Here is a 19241-nt window from a genome sequence, read left to right on the forward strand (position 1 = left end):
ACTGGGTTTGAATCTGCGCTCCCCCACATGCAGCCAGCTGGGTGACCTTGGGCTCGCCACAGCACTGAGAAAACTGCTCTTACCGGGCAGGAATATCAGCCTCACCCACCCCACAGGGTGTCTGTTGTGGGGAGAGGAAAGGGAAGGTGACTGTAAGCCGCTTTGAGCCTCCTTCGGGTAGGGAAAAGCGGCATATAAGAACCAACTCTTCTTCTTCTACATGCCAATTGAGATCAGTACTTCAAGGCATCTGACAGAACAGGCTCTAGTCTTGGGGGTTTTGGAAGCCTGAAGAATGTTTCAGGGGTTTCTCAATGGAAAAAGAGTTGAGAAAGACTGGAATAAATAATATAGTGGGCTGGAATAGACAAGCATTTCATCTCTATATGTGTTCTTTGGTAAGCCCCACATATAAACATAACTATAGAGCAGCTGTATTTAAATATTATATTCTACTGATGGTGACTGAGATGGAGTGGGATAGGAGCCACATCACAAAACCTGTCTGTTAGTGTAAGGTTAAGTTTTAAATTTTTTTTTTTAAATAAACTGATCAGGCTCTGAAATAATTCCCCCAAATCCCATCCATCCCTCCTGTAGACTACAGAAGTAAGATTCTATAGGAAGGCCTAACAATAGATGACTCCATCAGCCACTCATTCCATTCAAAAAGCTACGCATGCAGTCTCCTCTTCTCTCTATGCCTTCCATCCCTGAGCTGCTGCATTAAGCTTATGAATTACCAAAGGGCTGTAGGTTAATGGGCAAGCAATATTTTGGGCAGATGAATGGAACACAGGCTGACAGCATGTTATTAGTTAATGGACTGTAGGGCCCTTGCACAATCTAATCAAGTGACTGGCAGTCAGAGAAGCAACTATGACAAGTCAAGAAAATAAGAGGTCAAGGGACATTAGCAATGTTAGGAAAAGGAAAACAGGGGGGGGGAACTCTACATGCATTTAATGAAAACTTCTTGCAGACAGTTTAGATGTTGAAGGGGTCTGTGTTTAGACACAGAGTATAAACAATATAACCAATTCCGTTACAATATAAAAGATTTCTCAATTTCATCTTGCACAATAAATCTTTCCTTGCAAGGCCAACACACTCCAGCCACGTAGAGGCAACAGCCAGGACCGGTGTTTATATTTATGCTCAGAAATTCTACAAGAGGGTGTCTAACCACAAGCAACTCATCATCACAAGACAAGTCTTGCATCACTTTGGGAAGGAGGGATGATGCAGGCGTTCCTCCCTGAAGATACCTTGTTTGTTTGTTTTCCATTCCAACCACGAGGCGGTCATTTATGGGGCTGAATCACCCTAAAGTTTAGCAAAAGGAAAGTTGTCTTTTGCTGTAGGCTGCTTTCTGCAGTATACAATCATGGGCTGTTTAGAACTTTAAAATTATTAGTCTTGCTAGCGACTGTTAAAAGAGGCTATATACAAAAATCAATCAGGAACTCAGTTTAACAAAATAAATTACTTGAAACAGAACTGCCACTGCTTCAATATGTGGCTCCCCGAAAGGGAGGTGTAACTAAGTGATCAAACTTACAAAGGAGAAAAAAATCGCCACTTCACTGCTAGATATAGGGGCTGAGACATAGGTGGGTTGGTGGCAGAAATGAATCCTATTTCTAGTAGGAAAAGATGGAACAGGGATTGCATAGCAGGTGAGGCGAGCCCTCTTTGAACTGTTGCTGGCAGACCAAGAGAACTAACTTAATGTCTTTGTCTGTGTCCAGCTTCTTGTTTAAACAGAATTCTCAGGAACCCCACATCAGATCCATAATCCATACAAGTGCTGTGCTGGAGTGCAAACCACATGTGCTTAAACACTCTACAACAATATTAGATCAGTGCACCATGAGATGCTGGGCACATGCAAAGTCACACATGTCAGTTCATTCATCCAGCAGAATGCCACATTTATATCAGGCCAAGGTTCCTGCTGGGAGTGGCAATGGATTCACAATGGGAAAAGCCCGTTTACGTCGACTGCAGGGATTCTTCTGGAAAGCACAGACATACTTGACCAAAAAAAAAACCTCACAGCATGTTCTAGAACAGAGATACCCCTATCTCTACAGCTGATCCAACAAAGTATTCCACCCCATCTGCTGTTCCTCTTGTTGCCCCTCTGTTGCTGGCTCTAACTGGGGAAATTAATGAAGTACCCTGCCGCTTCTCACCTCTGGGAATTAGCTGTAGGCCATTTGGGTTGTTTCCAAAGGAGTTGCTACAGCAAGTCGTGCAGGACTGCAGTCTGTGTCCCATGATTGCACTGCCTTCTTTGCTGCCATTCCCACTTCTGTTCCCCACGGCTGTGTCTGCAGATTGCTCCCACAGCTCAGCTGCTCCTTTAAAGAGCCAGCATGGTGTAGTGATTAAGAGCAGTGGCCTCTGATCTGGAGAACTGGGTTTAATTCCCCAGTCCTCCTCCACTTGCAGTCAACTGGGTGACCTTGGGCCAGTCTTGGTTCTCTCAGACCTCCCTCAGCCGCACCTAACTCACAGGGTGTCTATTATCGGGAGATGAGGTAGGGGACTGTGAGCCGCTTTGAGACCCCTTCAGGTAGTAAAAAGTAGGGTTTACAAAACCTGCTCTTTCTCCCTAGCTTCAATGCAGCGTTACAGTGCTAACTGGTAAAGAAGTGGGGGTTAAATCCCTTTAAAGGAGGGAGGAGGAATGAGGAGCATAACTCAGCTTTTTTAAATTCAGAGCTTTCCCTATTTCCCCAAGATAACTATAAGGGAATAACCAGATGGTCGGTCCAAGAGCAGTCGCCCTGCAGGTTCTCCTTTCAAAAGAAAAGGAGTCTGTATATTTCTCCAGAGTAAAGGGGAAGGAAATAGAAGTCAGACGTGTTGTGCACAGACTGGGCACAAGGCCATTTGGATCCTCCTACTCACTGCGGGTGGAGGGGGAGGGTGCTGCTGTCAGTGTGTGTGTGTGTGTGTGTGTGTGTGTGACTTCCCTGTGTGGAAGCACTTATCCTCTTTCAGTCAGAGCAGAAGGCAGCCAGAGGGGAGCAAGGTCAACAGGCTGGTACATTCATGTTAGTTCAGTAGCCACAATTAAGTCACAGTCTCCCGTTATGTTTATGTATGCAGAAACAATGCAAGTATAACAGGTCCATCTTCTCCTCCCTGTAGAAGTTACAGTGCCTGGAGTATTCCTACTATGTCACATACTGCAGTCTTAATATTTTCAAGTGCAGCTGGGTAAGCTGCTTCTAGCCAACTTACTCTTTGGGGGGATTTAAGTCTTCTGGTCCTGTTTCAAAGAACCGAAGGACCTCATCACACTGAGAGATGTATGGAGGTAGCTGGATCAGAGCCTGCAAGAGAAAAAACACCACTTGGGAAACGAAAAAGCTGGTGTGCCAATCACACAGTGCAGGCATGTCTGTGCCTAGGCTGTACAAAGGGAGGGCCAAGGACATTTTCAGTTCAATGTGCTGCTCATCACCAAAGATTTGCCACAGTAGCACTGGACTGCTCCCTCCCTCCCTCCCTCTGATTCATGATTATGCCTATCCAATCATCATAGCACACTTTCAGAGATATAAAAAGTCACAGAAAGCACTGGTCTTCCTGCCTATTCTGTTCTTAGCATTAGAAAGTATTTTCATTTTTCACTTGTTGCTTACAGCTTCTCCATCGTCCTTCAGCACTGGACTTCTGCTCTGGGAATTTTGCATTTTTGCAAGCACAGCAGTTTTTGTATTTACTGCATAGAATTTCACAGTGAGACTTCCAGAGACTACTGGTAGGCATTTCCTAAGGGGTTTACTGACAACTGCCCTCTCCCCTGAACTGTAAAAATACAGTAAAACTAAAGACTGTCCATTCTGCTGTTGCATTAATGACCACAATAACTTAGCAAGGATATAGTGCTGTAGAGCAAATCCCTTATTCCCTGTGGTTAAAGGAGGAGGGAGAGCTTGGGAGGGGGTCATTTTATCACAATGACATTACTTGTTGGTGCCATGTTCCACTAGGTGCGGAACTACATTGTGTGGATGCTCCAGCAATTTCACCAGCACTTCCCAACAGCCTTCAGCAAGGACTCTCCGCATTCCCTTCCCCCTTTGGCAGGATACAGTGATGGGGGATGAAATACTCCCTGCAACACCCCATAAGCCATGACTGTTTCACTGGATTTGAGAGGACTTTCTGATTCTATATAAGCTCAGATTCCGGTTTCCTGAACTCTTCTGCTACCTGGAGCTGCACACGTACAAGACAGGTAAAAAAAGCTTCGCTTGCACATCCTGAAATGAAAGTGGAAAGATGTGTGCTTAGACAAGATCAGGCAGCACTGGCCAACCCCACAGAGACATGCTGCATATACTAGCTGGTGACCAGAGTGAGTTCTAGACAATCAGCAGTCCATTTACTATGCAGATGGACTGGGAGGGGGGATAAAAGAAGAAGTAGTTGAGATACAGGAAATGAGGGATGAGGTCTCTCCAAAAAAAAGAGAGATAATGAAGTACCTTGGCACACTTCACTCTCTATTTTCAACCAGTCAGTGTCACCAAATGGTATACGTACAATGGCTTCTTGGTTTGCGTAGAATGACTGCATCAGTTGGATCAAATGCACTGGCATTCCCAATTTTTGCAGGGCTTCCCACAATTTCCCATGATCCACACAATCAAAAGCTTTCTTGTAGTCAATAAAGCAGATTTAGAATTCCTTCTGATATTCCCAAGACTTTTCCAAAATCTAGCACAGGTTTGCCATGTGATCATGAATTTTATTTACATCAAACTTCCATAACCCTGATGTTTTCTTGATGCAGCATAGTTTTGTTTTGCTTTTATCCTGTAACAGTTCATTGTCTGAACTGCGGTCGGCACCAGGATATGTTTTCACAACAAGGATTCAACTGGACCATTGTCGGCTACATAAGATAGTCAATCTATTGGGAGATGGTTTGCATCTCATGACGATGGGGGAAAATGTCTTTGCAAAGAGTCTTGTAGACCTGGTGAGGGGGGCCTTAATCTACGTCTAGTGGGTAAGCAAGACTAGTTTGATGATGAGAACTTCAGATGGGAACAATGCAGATTTAAAGGGAATGACACTGTTAACCTACAGGAAGGTTCAAAACCTAAAAACATGAAGTACTCATATGAAGGATTACGATGTCCTTAAAATAGTGTGGACAGACCTTCAGTGAGAAAGGTGGCAGAAAGGACGGATGCCAGAGTATAGTGCTCCACCCTTCCTCAGAGGATTTTTTGAGGTGATGGGGGTACCTAAGCATGTACCACCTCATTTCCATCGGGGGGGGGGCACAGTACAGGACTGTTTTTTCCTCCTGTGGACTAGACTGGAGTTGTGGAGGACAGGATGGGGAATGGAGACGGAGGAGAATGAGACATAAGGCCCACTGCACAGAAAAGATCCTTGGGCTCGTGCACTGAAGCCTCCCCAGCTAGGAACATTAGAGAAGGTACTGACACAAACAATGAGGTAGTTAGAATCGCAACAGAGGCATGCTGCGTGGAAGATCAATATACAGCTAGATCCCCTTGCATACCCACCCCCTCCACTCCTCTCCTCTGGCTGAGCAGAAGGGCCCCCTTGGAAGCTTCTGCCTTGTATGGGTGAGAGTTAAAACCATTGTCTGTTTACCGGTTTCTGGTATGCTGGTACTGAGTGTGCTGAGTGAGGGGCCACTTCCTGGAATCGGGATTCGATCATAATGGGCCAGGGATGATATCGCAGGGGATGAGGGTTGGACAAAAGAAGAAATGGGAGCGCTGCCACCCCACATGAGGCCTGGTCATGCTCGCTCCTCTTCTAACCTCCATCCCATCCCCAGATGTGTGATGGTGGAGGCTATGGAGGATCTGGCTTTAGTGCTTTGCAATGCAAGGTCAATCAATAATAAAACCTCAGCACTGCAGCACTTCTTTGTGGAGTCAGGGGCAGACCTTGCTTGCTTGACTGAGACCTGGGTGTGGGAGGCGAAACAGTGGCCCTGAAAGAACTAGTCCCACCTGGGTACTTTGTCCTGCATAAATCTCAGATCCATGGTACGGTGGGTGGGGTGGCAATCATGCTGCGGGAGGCTTTCTCTTACAGGGCCCTCCTGGTGTCGGTGATCAATAAGCGAAGTGTGTCGGCATTGGTTGAGATTCAGTTGAAGGCCTGGCAATCTGACTAGTGTACCACCTGCCCTATGTCTCGCCAGATGCCCTGTAGAACCTGCTGGAGATGGTGGCTGCTTGGGTGTTGCAATTTCCCAGGGTGATAGTCCTGGGGGACTTAAACATCCATGCGGATGTGCCGTCATCAGGACTTGAATTGGACCTGGTGTCATCCATGGCGACACTGAGGCTCTCACAGTTTTTTGCTGGGCCCACCCATCAGATCAGACACACCCTTAACTTGATATTTGGTGCAGGGATAGAGGTGGTTCTGGATGCAACATTGGCCATACCATGTTGAGACCACTAAGCCCTGTGGGCTCGGCTCAGGATGTCATTCATTCCCTATTAGGGTGAGGGGAGTATTTTTGCCTGCTCACGGAGACTTTTGGATCCAATTGGTTTCCAGAATCCTTTGTGGGACCTCATGCCTCCTGGTAACTCGTTGACAGTGCTGGTGAAGGATGAGCAGTCCTGCCTAATGGCAGCCATAGATGAGATTGCCTCTGGATGTCCTCTCCACCCACACCTCAAGCGGGATCCTTGGTAAACCAGGGAGCTCCGCGAAAGGAAGAGGGAAGTGAGATGACTAGAGTGAGTATGGCGGAAAACTCATGATGAGGTGGCAAGAACATCTTATCGCATGCTTATGAGATGGCAGTGAAAGTGGCAAAATGAGCAATGAATAAAACAAATAATAAGAATAACAAAAACATAAAGCTTGGACAAAAGAACAAATTTTAACAAACTTAAAAGTTATGTTGAGTAGAATCCTGTGGTCAGAAAAACTTAAGGAGATGGAAGTCCAGGAACTTCGGGAGTTTCTAAAAAGTGAAATACCGAAGGCACAATTGCAGACAATTCCCTTGAGAAGGAAAAATGGGATGAACCTAAAGAGACCAGGGTGGCTCCATAAACAGCTTTCAAAATAACTGAGTAATCAAAAAGATTGATTTAGGAAATGGAAGGAGGACGTATAACTAAGGAGGAATATAAACAAACTAGGGCCAAAGCCTGTTGCTTTCAGGAATACAACAGGCGCTAGACAGGGTTTGTGTGTGTGGAAGAAGTCAGCCTTCTCCCCAGGACCTGGAAAGGCTGTAGGCTGGAAGCCCGCAGGGAGGAAACTCACCAGTGGGGGCAGCTCTCAGCCAACAGGGATCTGTAGCCTCAGAGGGCAGTGGAAGGAGGAGAGGGTGTTCAGGGATGCGGGACGGAAGACGATTGGCTGGATGATGGACAGACAGGCAAGCCGGTTGGAGGAGGAGGCACTCAGGGGCAAAACAGCCACCCTTAGTGGGTGTTAAGCGCTGAGTGGCACTTAACCCATGAGACCAGATCCTCCTCCAAGCCCTTACCAGAAATATTACATGGAACAGATAACCAATGCATGTAGGTAGAGTGTTAGAAAAGCTAAGACTCAGCATCAGCTTAGACTAGCAAGAAATGCCAAAAAACAAAACAAAAAAGGGGACTTTAGTTATAGTCAAAATAATAAACTAATAGGGACATGGAAGGACCATTGCAGAGACAAGAAAGTGACATTGTAACAGGTGATGAAGAGATGGCTAAACTGCTCAATTCCTACTTCTCTGTCTTCTCTTGCGATGGTAAAAGTGGCAAAATCATTTCACAAGGTAGGGGATGGGAATTGAAATGAAAACAAATCCTCTGGGCATCCAAGGGTACTAAAAGAACTTGCACATGTAATTTCTGAGTCTCTGTCCACTATTTTTGACAATTCTTGGAGAACAGGTGAAGTACCCAGAAGATTGAAAGTGGGCAAATGTTTTCCCCATCTTGAAGCAGGGGGAAAAGGAGGATCTGGGTAAATACTAACCAGTCAATGTGACTTTCTCAAGAACAAGTCATGTCAGAATAACCTTATCTTTTTTTTTTTTTAGAAAGTTACTAACATGCTAGATTAGGCCAATACCGTGGACATAGCTTACCTTGATTTCAGTGATGCTTCTGATAAGGTTCCACATTATATTCTTAGTGATAAGTTGGTAAAACACAGTATGGATCCTATTACTGTTAGGTGGATCAAGGTTGACAGATCGCACCCAAAATGTGCTTGTAAATGGTTCATCATCTTTTTGGACAGGAGTGATGAGTGGAGTGCCTTAGTGATCTGTCCTGGGCCCTATGTTGTTCAACATATTTATAAATGATTTGGATGAAGAAATAGAGGAGGAATTTATTAAGTTTGTTGATGACATTAAACTCGGAGGGGTAGCAAACTCACCAAAAGACAGAATCAGAATACAAGATCATCTTGACAGGCTAGAAAACTGGGCTACAAAGAATAAAATTATTTTCAATAGTGATAAATATAAAGTTCTTAATTTAGGTTGTTGTTGTTAGGTGCAAAGTTGTGTCCGACCCATTGCGACTCCATGAACAATGATCCTCCAGGCCTTCCTGTCCTCTACCATTCCCCGGAGTGCATTTAAGTTTGCACCTACTGCTTCAGTTACTCCATCCAGCCATCTCATTCTCTGTCGTCCCTTTCTTTTTTTGCCCTCAATCGCTCCCAGCATTAGGCTCTTCTCCAGGGAGTCCTTCCTTCTCATGAGGTGGCCAAAGTATTTGAGTTTCAACTTCAGGATCTGGCCTTCTAAGGAGCAGTCTGGGCTGATCTTCTCTAGGACTGACCGGTTTGTTCGCCTTGCAGTCCAAGGGACTTGCAAGAGTCTTCTCCAGCACCAGAGTTCAAAAGCCTCAATTCTTTGACGCTCAGCCTTCCTTATAGTCCAACTTTCGCAGCCATACATTGCAACTGGGAATACCATAGCCTTGATTAAACACACTTTTGTTGGCGGGGTGATGTCTCTGCTTTTCAGGATGCTGTCTAGATTTGCCATAGTTTTCCTCCCCAGGAGCAAGCGTCTTTTAATTTCTTTGCTGCAGTCCCCATCTGCAGTGATCTTGGAGCCCAGAAAAATAAAATCTGTCACTATCTCCATTTCTTCCCCATCTATTTGCCAGGAATTGAGAGGGCCGGATGCCATGATCTTTGTTTGCTTGATGTTGAGTTTCAAGCGAACTTTTGCACTCTCCTCCTTCACCCGCGTCAACAGGCTCTTTAGTTCCTCTTCACTTTCTGCCATTAGAGTGGTATCATCTGCATATCTGAGGTTGTTGATATTTCTCCCTGCAATCTTGATCCCAATTTGTGACTCCTCTAATCCCGCCTTTCTCATGATGTGCTCCGCATACAAGTTAAATAGGCAAGGCAACAGTATACAGCGTTGCTGAATTCCTTTCTCAATTTTGAACCAATCAGTGATTCCATGTTCAGTTCTCACTGTTGCTTCTTGACCTGCATATAAGTTTCTCAAGAGACAAATAAGATGCTCTGGTATTCCCATCTCTTTAAGAACTTTCCACAGTTTGTTGTGCTCCACACAATCAAAGGCTTTAGCATAGTCAATGAAGCAGAAGTAGATGTTCTTCTGGAACTCTCTAGCTTTCTCCATGATCCAGCGTATGTTGGCAATTTGATCTCTAGTTCCTCTGCCTCTTAGAAATCCTGCCTGTACGTCTGGAAATTCTCGGTCCACATATTGCTGGAGCCTAGCTTGTAAAATTTTGAGCATAACTTTGCTAGCATGAGAAATGAGTGCAATGGTGTGGTAGTTTGAACATTCTCTGGCATTGCCCTTCTTTGGGATTGGAATGTAAACTGACCTTTTCCAATCCTGTGGCCATTGCTGAGTTTTCCAAATTTGCTGGCATATTGAATGTAGCATTTTTACTGCATCGTCTTTTAAGATTTTGAATAGTTCAACTGGAATGCTGTCACCACCACTAGCTTTATTGTTGCTCAGACTTCCTAAGGCCCATTTGACTTCACATTCCAGGATGTCTGGCTCCAGGTCAGTAACTATCCCATTGTGGTTATCAGGCATGTTAAGCTCGCTCTTGTATAGTTCTTCTGTATACTTTTGCCACCTTTTTTAATCTCTTCTGCTTCTGTGAGGTCCCTACCATTTTGGTCCCTTATCATACCCATATTTGCATGAAACGTTTTCTTTATATCTCCAATTTTCTTGAAAAGATCTCTGGTCCTCCCCATTCTATTGTTTTATTCTGTTTGTTTGCACTTTTTATTTAAGAAGGCATTCTTATCTCTTCTAGCTTTTCTCTGGAATTCTGTATTCATTTGGGTATATCTTTCTCTTTCTCCCTTGCCTTTCACTTCCCTTCTCTCCTTAGCTATTTGTAAAGCTTCCTCAGACAGCTATTTTGATTTCTTGCATTTCTTTTTCTCTTTGGGATGGTTTTAGTTGCTACCTCTTGTACAATGTTGCGAACCTCCGTCCATAGTTCTTCAGGCACCCTGTCTATCAGATCTAATTCCTTAAATCTATTTGTCACCTCTACTGTATATTCGTTGGGGATATGATTTAGTTCATACCTGAGTGGCTTAGTGCTTTTCCCTACTTTCTTCAATTTAAGCCTAAATTTTGAAACAAGAAGCTGATGATCTGAACCACAATCAGCTCCTGGTCTTGTTTTTACTGACTGTATAGAACTTCTCCATCTTTGGCTGCAGAGCACATAGTCAATCTGATTTCTGTGTTGACCGCCTGGTGATGTCCATTTATAGAGTCGTCTCTTGGGTTGTTGGAAAGGAGTGTTTGCTATGACCATTGTATTCTCTTGACAAAATTCTACCAGCCTGTGCCCTGCTTCATTTTGTACTCCAAGGCCAAACTTGCCTGTTATCCCGGTTATCTTTTGGTTTCCTACTTTGGCATTCCAATCCCCCATGATGATAAGCACATCATTTTTTGGCGTTGCTTCTCGAAGGTGTTGTAGGGCTTCATAGAACTGGTCAACTTCATCCTTTTCAGCAGCAGTGGTTGGGGCATAGACCTGGATTACTGTGATGTTGAATGGTTTGCCTTGGATTCAAACTGAGATCATTCTGTCATTTTGGGGATTGTATCCCAAGACTGCTCTTCCTATTCTCTTTTTGATTATGAAGGCTACTCCATTTCTTCTGCGAGATTCTTGTCCACAGTAGTATACCTGATGGTCATCTGAATTAAATTCACCCATTCCTGTCCATTTTAGTTTACTGATTCCTAAAATGTCGATGTTCAGTCTTGTCATCTCTTGTTTAATCACGTCCAGCTTGCCTTGATTCATGGATCTGACGTTCCAATCATATGCATCACTATAGGATGGGTGAGACTTGTCCTGGCAGTAGTATGTGTGAAAAGGATCTGAGAGTCTTAGAAGACATACAGAACCTTATCAAAAGCCTAACTGAAATCAAGGAAAACAATGTCCACAGCTAGATACTCTCTGAAGCTACTTCCTGCAGGGTTGATGGTTATGCTTGAGGGGTTGGGGGAGCAGATATCCTGCAGATGATGATTTTACAGCTATGGGGTTTGGTTTGTTGTGGGCATTGCTTTTATGTGGGGTTTTTTTATGCTATGTTAACTGCCACGAGCCTGCTCAGTCCATGAGTGTTGGTTATTTATTTGTTGGTTTGTTTATTTATTTAGTATACCACCAGGTCAAGAGGGTAGCTTGCCAGGCATTTTTCCATTGTAAGTTGTGTTCCTGCTAGGATGGTAAACACGCTTCCTGGCCTGCCCCCCTACTTCCCAACCACAGGATCCCTGTCTTTGAAGGGTTGAGTTTTAGATGACTCTGCTCAAGCCATTCAGCCATTGCTTCCAAACATCTGGCAAATTGTTCTGGGGGAGAATCCGGGCAGCTGTCCATGAGGAGATAGAGCTGGGTGTCATAAGCAACAGAACTGAGAAGCAAAAAGTCAATTCTTACAAATATTTATGCAAAATAAATTACCAGCTCATTACTCTCACATGCACAACAAGTGCAAACCAGTTCTTGATCTTATGTTCTCTTTGAAATGCCGAGTATGTCTGTGTTAACTGATGAAGGGACCATGTTGCAAGACTTTTTAAAATGGTTGTGCAGCCCAGAAGAATGGAGCATTACTAGTCACATTACAGATTATCCTCTGATCACTGCAGTTAGGTGCCTCCTTCTAAGCTCAGTGATATCAGTGGTGGGAAGTGTTGTCAAACTGCAGCTAACTTATGGTGACCCTCTAGGTGTGTTCAAGGCAAGACATGTTCAGAGGCAGTTTGTCATTTTGCCTGCTTTTGCATCATGACCCAGGACATCCTTGGTGGTTTCTAATCCAAATACTAATCAGGATCGATCCTGCTTAGGTTCCAGGATTTTAGGGGAAAGGGCTAAGCTGGGCCAGCCCTTGACATTAGAGGACTTAATAGGATGCAACTCTGTTTAGGATTGCACTGATAATGACTGTGGATGTCTTCTTAGCTGGTAGATGTTTTTATGTGTGAAGCAAAAGCACAGTTCCAACTCTGAAAGAGACTCAGAGGAGAGTTGACTGCTGAGAAGCTGGCTGAAACACCTTGGGGGTACAACCTCTCTTTCTTTCTTTCTTTGGTCTTTGTGGATGTGATGAGTGGTGGTGGACCTGTTGCCTTATATAGGAATTCCTCTTTGCCTCCACCTATGCTCTGCCTGTATATTTGTAAATAAAGCCATATGTGTTTCCAGTCTTCTCTTTTTCAGAGGGAACCAGAACAGGTAAGCATTAGTTCTTGGAACTTACTCGAAGATCTGGAGCGCGTGTAATCCACCACTAACTTGACTGCTGCAGGTACACTACTAGTGCTTTACAGTCCACACAGGACAAGGCTGCACTGCAATTCTGCTCAGAGACAGAACTATTTAATCAAACCAGACCTGAAAAGAGACAGAACAACATGGGAGATGTTGGACATCAATGTTTAAGCAGTGATGTCATTTGGATTTTCTCCCAAAAAAGCCTCATGTACTAATGAAGTTTCCAAACAAAACTGCTATTGTGGAAGCAAAATATGTTTAAGTGGTTAACGTTTAAGCTTGCACAGCAACATGGCAATCTGCTGTTAACATGATTTTTTAGAAACATGATGCAACTCTCCCAAATTTGTAGGAGCCAAAACAGAGAGACTGCACAGGGGCTTGTGCCTATCTAAAACTAGGGAAGTTTGGATTCTACCCTGGGACCAATAAATTCTCCTCATCTAGCCTACCTCACAGATTTCTTGTGAGAATAAAACTGGATGGAGAACAATTTATGCTGTCTTGAGAGAAGTGATAATAGAACAACATATTCAATTATCCCCAGGACACTCATCACACAACAGTGTTGAAGTTTGAAACTTAGTTTCTCCAGGCTTTTTGTGATTTTAGATCTCTAAAGAAATCTTAGACAGATAAACAATCTTGTGAGGAAGGAAGGGCAGAAGAACAGTAGGACTGAATAGCTCCATTCAAGGAAGGCCTCTAATATGTCATAAGACTGTTCTCTACAAGCTTTGCAATATATCTGTTTCCCTCTGGCCTTCAAGCAGCCCTGAAACAGAGGTTCTAGGACTCTCTTGGGAAATGAAGCTTTCTCTTCTTTCCCGAAAAAGCAAACAAGAAACGACTGTTGTTTATACAGCTTTTTCAGAGGATGTGGTTACAATTAATTCCTGTAACACTCAGCATTTACTATACATCCACAAACCACAGAAATCTCCATCCTTTTCTATTTTTTTAATAGTTGGAGTACAATTTCTACATGTTCTACACAAGAGAGAAACCAGTGGTAGAAAACTGTTCTGTTTGGTAGTACCCATATCATGTCTATGGCTTGCTCATGCAAAGACATTTTTATGCTCTCCTTTCAGAAAATAACACAGTTAAGAAAAACTTGGAAACTTGGAACAATAACAAAGCAGACATCTTCTCATCCTGACATGTGTTCACATGACTAAAATGATTAAGATAGTAATTTCTTTTTTTTTAATCACAAAAACAGATATATGCTCATGTGAAACCGCAATTCTGTCCAACAACAGAGAGCCTCAAAGCTACCTATCCATTTCCACACAAGCGGAACACCTTTGCATCAGCATTCTTACATAATTGAAGTCGGTAAAATTTTCTGCACAACTTTTTGCCTCCCTGGGAGTAGATCTGAATTTAGTCCCTGGTTTCCCTGGGTTTTCCAAATTCAGTTTTCCCAAGATTTCCCCCCCTTCAGATCTGAACTTCAGTGAGGAATTCTCAATTCTGAATTTTGTTTCTTGCCGCCCTTTTGTGTTGTCAGTGTTGTAGGTTCACCCTCACCCACCCCTTCAGGTTGCCCCCTGGACAATCCACTAATCTTTTAAAGCATAATGTTGATTACATTAGGCCACTAATACCACTCCCCCATCATTATATAACAACATTATAAGATTGGAATCAAATGGGCAGAAAGGTTTTGTGTAGCCTTCTCTATGCAATTATCTGTCCATAAAGTTCCTATCCTTTCCTTATTTCTTTGGGTTATGTAGGTTTGATTGTGATTCAGATGATGAAAGAACCCTGCCTACCAGCAAACAACATTTGGAGATTCTGATACTTCAGTTTTGCACTGATGGTTTTACTTGTTTACTCAACAACAATTTAATAGCTTCCTGGGGACTGTATTGTCAAAAGGAAGGATATGATTTCCCTCAAATAAATTAACAAACAAAAAATCAAATAAACAACAAGGAATGTCTCTTAGGCCCATTATGCACAGAGTGGAAGGTCCACATTCGGGGTGGAATGGCGGCGGCTAAAATCACCAATTATGCATGCTGCAGGCGGCAACCGGGCGCAGAGTCAACATATGCCGCCGAAAAAGCTGCGTTAGCGAGATGCAGAAGAAAGTGGAGCTTCCCGGGACCAGGGTGCGGCTCCAGAGTAGCCGCGTGCATAATCGAATACTCTGGGTTTTTGCCGCCGTTGTGTTCCGTCCCGTGCGTAAGCGGTTTGCTTCGCTTCTTCCTCCTCCGCGTTCTCCATGCTGCCGTTTCAGCGGCCATGCATAATAGGCCATTTCAATGCTCAATACAACAACTATGTTCCTTAATGACCAACTCAAAAGTAGTAGAAAAATATTACTTACCTTACAGTACTCATCAATTGGAATAAGGCGCTTGATAGCAACATCACGGATGTGACTTCGACGAAACAGGATTTTACCTATTCAAACAACAAAAAGCACACATTGGTTCTTTGGGCAATACCATCTCAGTGCTATTAAGAATTAAGTGTATTTGTGAAACTAAAATAGCCATTAGTGTTTCTATGTCCCAGACAATTTCCATACCTTCTCCAGTTGTGAACTAGATTTAAAAAAAAATAAGCACCAAACTCAGCATCTTGAGGTACATAACCAGACATGCATACCCCTTCCTCATTTACCCCTTCCTCATTTGCCAGGGGCAAAGCAGGTACATGAAATTTGAAGTTCTTCTTGCAACAGGATTGGCCAGTTGGCTGCATGGGAGAGCAGGGCTTTGGCTCAGTAAACCCCAGTTGCCTCTGCAAAGTAAATTTGCAAGGGATATATCTGATGGCCGGGAGACTAAAACCTTTTGAGTTAAGGAAGCCAGGATGGCTACTACTGCACACCATAAACTTAGGAAACAGATGAATGCCAACAAAAAACAGAATCAAGCTGTAGAGAGAATAATATTGCTTTTACATCCTTGCACTTGTGCCAAGAACTGCTGATGCCACAGATGCCACAGATAAACAATCCTCTTGGAGAATGGTAATATTTAGCCCAGCAGATGTTATTAGCATATAATTATAGGGCACAGATAGACTAGAATAAAAAGATTAAGTGATTACAGAAACCCAATGCCCAAAGAAACAAGTACTGATCCTCCCATACTTTTGCTATCCAAACAGGAAGTTTACCTGGTAATAAAAAGCTGATTATATCAAAATTCCTAATTAGTAGAAGTTCATCATGTCTCCAGGCAGACAGGAATGGTGAGGGAGGTAGGGGACACGTGCCTAGCCAGCCATGTCAGTTGAATCAACCCTGGTGGGGTGACAGATGTCAGATTGCCCTCACATCCAGGCTCTCTCATGCTTCTCCAGGCAGTCAGGAACCATGATTAAACCAAACCACTAAAGCAAAGAATGTATACAAAAGACCTCCTATTGCCACACAGAGAGAAAAAGGAAACAATTCCAGCAGTTTCATAATTTCTCCTCTCTCTTCCCCTAAGGCAAGTACATTCTTCCCTCAACAGGCTGAGATACAGCAAAAAGATCCTGTGTGTTTTACCTTAAATAACAACAAAAGGCTCATTTGGCTCCTGTTAGTTTACAAAGATTAGATATAAAGGAAGTGGTCTAAATCAGTGGTCCCCAACCTTTTTATCACCGGGGACCACTCAACGCCGGGGACCACTCACTGGGGACCACTCAACGCCTTTTACTGAGGCCCGGTGGGGGAGGTAGTTTACTCCTCTACTCTCAACTACTGCCCTAGCACTCTCTGATCGCTATGGTGATGTTTAAACATCCCTTCAAAATAAGATACAGACATGCCACAACAATGAAGTGTGTTGTAAAGGGCTGGAGGGGATGAAGTAAAGGGCTGGGGGGGGGGGGAGAAGGCATCCTTCGGGGCCCACCTCCAATTAGTTGAAGGACCACATGTGGTCCGCAGCCCACAGGATATTCAATAGTACTAGCCCACAGTAGTATAGAAGGCACAAAATTCAGCACAGAGAATAGATTAACTAAATTATCTTTTCCTTAGCCATTGGTGGCCACAATTAGCACAATTTCCCTCTCAAGAAAACACTGAGGAAAAGTAGGAATTGAGCAGATCCGTCCTCTCTTCATCACCTGTTACAATTTCACTTTAGATGGAAAGAATCTATTATTGACAGATATTTATGCACCTAATAACATTAAAGATCAATTTTATGATGTTTTTTGCAAAATTATACATAAGTATTAGATATTAGATGCTGAGTTTATTTTGATCGGAGAATTGAACGCTGTTCCAAACCCATCTTTTGATAAGTCATATAAAAAAACAAGGCACCAAGTTATCAAAAATCACTGGTCCATGTCTGGAGAGAACTAAACCCACAAAAATGGAAGTACAGTTTTTATTTGCAACAACACGCCTCTTATTAAAGGATTGATCAGTGTTGGCTCTCTAATTCATTACTTTTGATAGTGGTAAATATGGACATATAAGAAATTCACAAAAAACAACCCGTTGGAATTAGAATTAAACTATCAAAGAATAGGGTTAAGAAGATGGAGGATGAATGATTACATTCTTGAAGATAACAGAGATTGCAGAAATGTGAAGCAGATTTACAAGAATTTTTCCAAATAGATATTAGCTTTGAGGCATTTGTGAGTAATTTTGCAGACAAAATCTCAACACTCCATTATGACATCCTTCTATCCTTAGACACAGAAGGTGAACTAGATGCACCTTGGCCATCTTTAGAGAGAATACTGAATACTTTCAGATGACTCACACTGACTTAAGTGGACTGGATGCTTGTAACAATGAGACCAACCACATGCCCACTAGAACATTGCCCATCATGGTTATACCAAATATAAGAATAGGGGGGGCCCTCCAGGAGATTATCAACCTCTCCCTTGAAACAGGAGAATTTCCGGAGGGGCTAAAAGAGGTAGTAGTTCCCCCATTGCTGGGGGAAAAAAGCTCTAGACCCCCGAGAGCCCAACAACTACCAGCCTATTTTGCACTTAGCGGTCCTGGCAAAAATGGTTGAAAGAGCAGTTGCAGACCAAATAACAGGATTCCTGGAAGAAGCTTCAGTCCTAGACCCATCCCAGTCAGATTTTGGACCTGGCCATGTGGTAGAAACAGAGCTAGTCACCCTAATGGATGACCTCCGTCGCCAGTTGGATCAAGGCAGGTCGGCACTGCATTCAGTTGAGGTCAACTGAAACTAAACGTCAACTGGGCCTCTGAACCTCCCCTCCCTTGAAGCCATGCGACTAAACTGACCAACCATGGGTCTGTTAGATTGTTTACTCTGTTAGAATGTTATTTTCTCTGTTTATTGTTATATTATTATTACATTTTATTTAATATAGTCACTGTTGGAGGTATTTTTCTTGTTTTTGTTCATGTGAATCACCCTAAGCCTTAGAGTAGGGCGGTATATAAATGTTTAAACTGGAGATGCTGGCAACTGAAACTAGGCCCTTGTGCATACGAAACATATGCTTTGCCACTGAGCCAATTAAATCTGCTCAACAAAAGCTTCAAGTCTCTCAGATCCCTAGCTAAGGAGAGAGGGTTAGGGGACTTACGCCACAGATAGCTGCTAGCAGACATCAGTCACAGCACATTCAGCAGTACCAGCATTGCAAAGCATTGCAAACCGCCCTGAGCCTCCGGGGAGGGCGGTATATAAGTGAAAGAAAGAAAGAAAGAAAGAAAGAAAGAAAGAAAGAAAGAAAGAAAGAAAGAAAGAAAGAAAGAAAGAAAGAAAGAAAGAAAGAAAGAAAGAAAGAAAGAAAGAAAGAAAGAAAGAAAGAAAGAAAGAAAACCAGTCTTTCCCCAAATATAATCAAACGAAGGAAGTCCAGTTTTACATAAGTATTCCTCAAGAAGATTTCTACATATTACTTTGGATATTCTTTTTGCTCCAATGTAAGGGTAAGATAAACTTGCCAATCAGAAGATTTCCCCCCCCCCCAAATGAAATGTTGTCAGATGATACACATTCCAGGCATCAAGCCGTTTCCCTGCTGAACCCCAAGGGGTAAAGCTTCAGGGGAAAGGATTGTGGATATAGCAACCTCGGGAAGAGTCCTTAGCCTGGCTGTTAACCCTCCAGAGCAACTTACTGGCGGCTGAGTGAAACAGAGTTCCACTGGTGTGATCTAGCTGAGCTCTTCTTATGCTTTTACAATATAGTACGGCTTTTAAATCAGGAATTTTGTCCTTATTGCAAGAGTGCTCTATACAGGTAGAGAGAGCTTTGACTGGGATTTTGTAGATTTCAGCATATTTCCTTCCTCATTTTTCTCTATTACTCCTTTGAGAGAAATTTGAATTTTTAAAATCACCTCTCAAATTGCATCCAGATTCTCTACAGCTTTGGCCTTCATGGTTCACTTTTAAATATATATGTGCATAATCCGTTTCCAGAATGAAAATGTAGCTGCCTGGAA

The 19241-nt window shown here is 43.2% G+C and overlaps 1 protein-coding gene across 3 annotated transcripts in view; it reads right to left on the reverse strand.

The window, feature by feature from the left end:
* Positions 1-19241, reverse strand: part of SH3PXD2B (SH3 and PX domains 2B) — a 182759-nt gene that overhangs the window by 65298 nt on the left and 98220 nt on the right. For all 3 annotated transcript variants that reach the window (XM_077327052.1, XM_077327050.1, XM_077327053.1), the window contains 2 exons: positions 15166-15242; positions 3256-3347 (listed from right to left, as the gene is read on the reverse strand). In XM_077327052.1, coding sequence (XP_077183167.1) covers positions 3256-3347; positions 15166-15242 — 169 coding nt within the window. The remainder of the gene's footprint in view (positions 1-3255; positions 3348-15165; positions 15243-19241) is intronic.

This window comes from Paroedura picta, chromosome 3 (assembly GCF_049243985.1).
Source record: "Paroedura picta isolate Pp20150507F chromosome 3, Ppicta_v3.0, whole genome shotgun sequence".
NCBI classification, from domain to species: Eukaryota; Metazoa; Chordata; class Lepidosauria; order Squamata; family Gekkonidae; genus Paroedura; species Paroedura picta.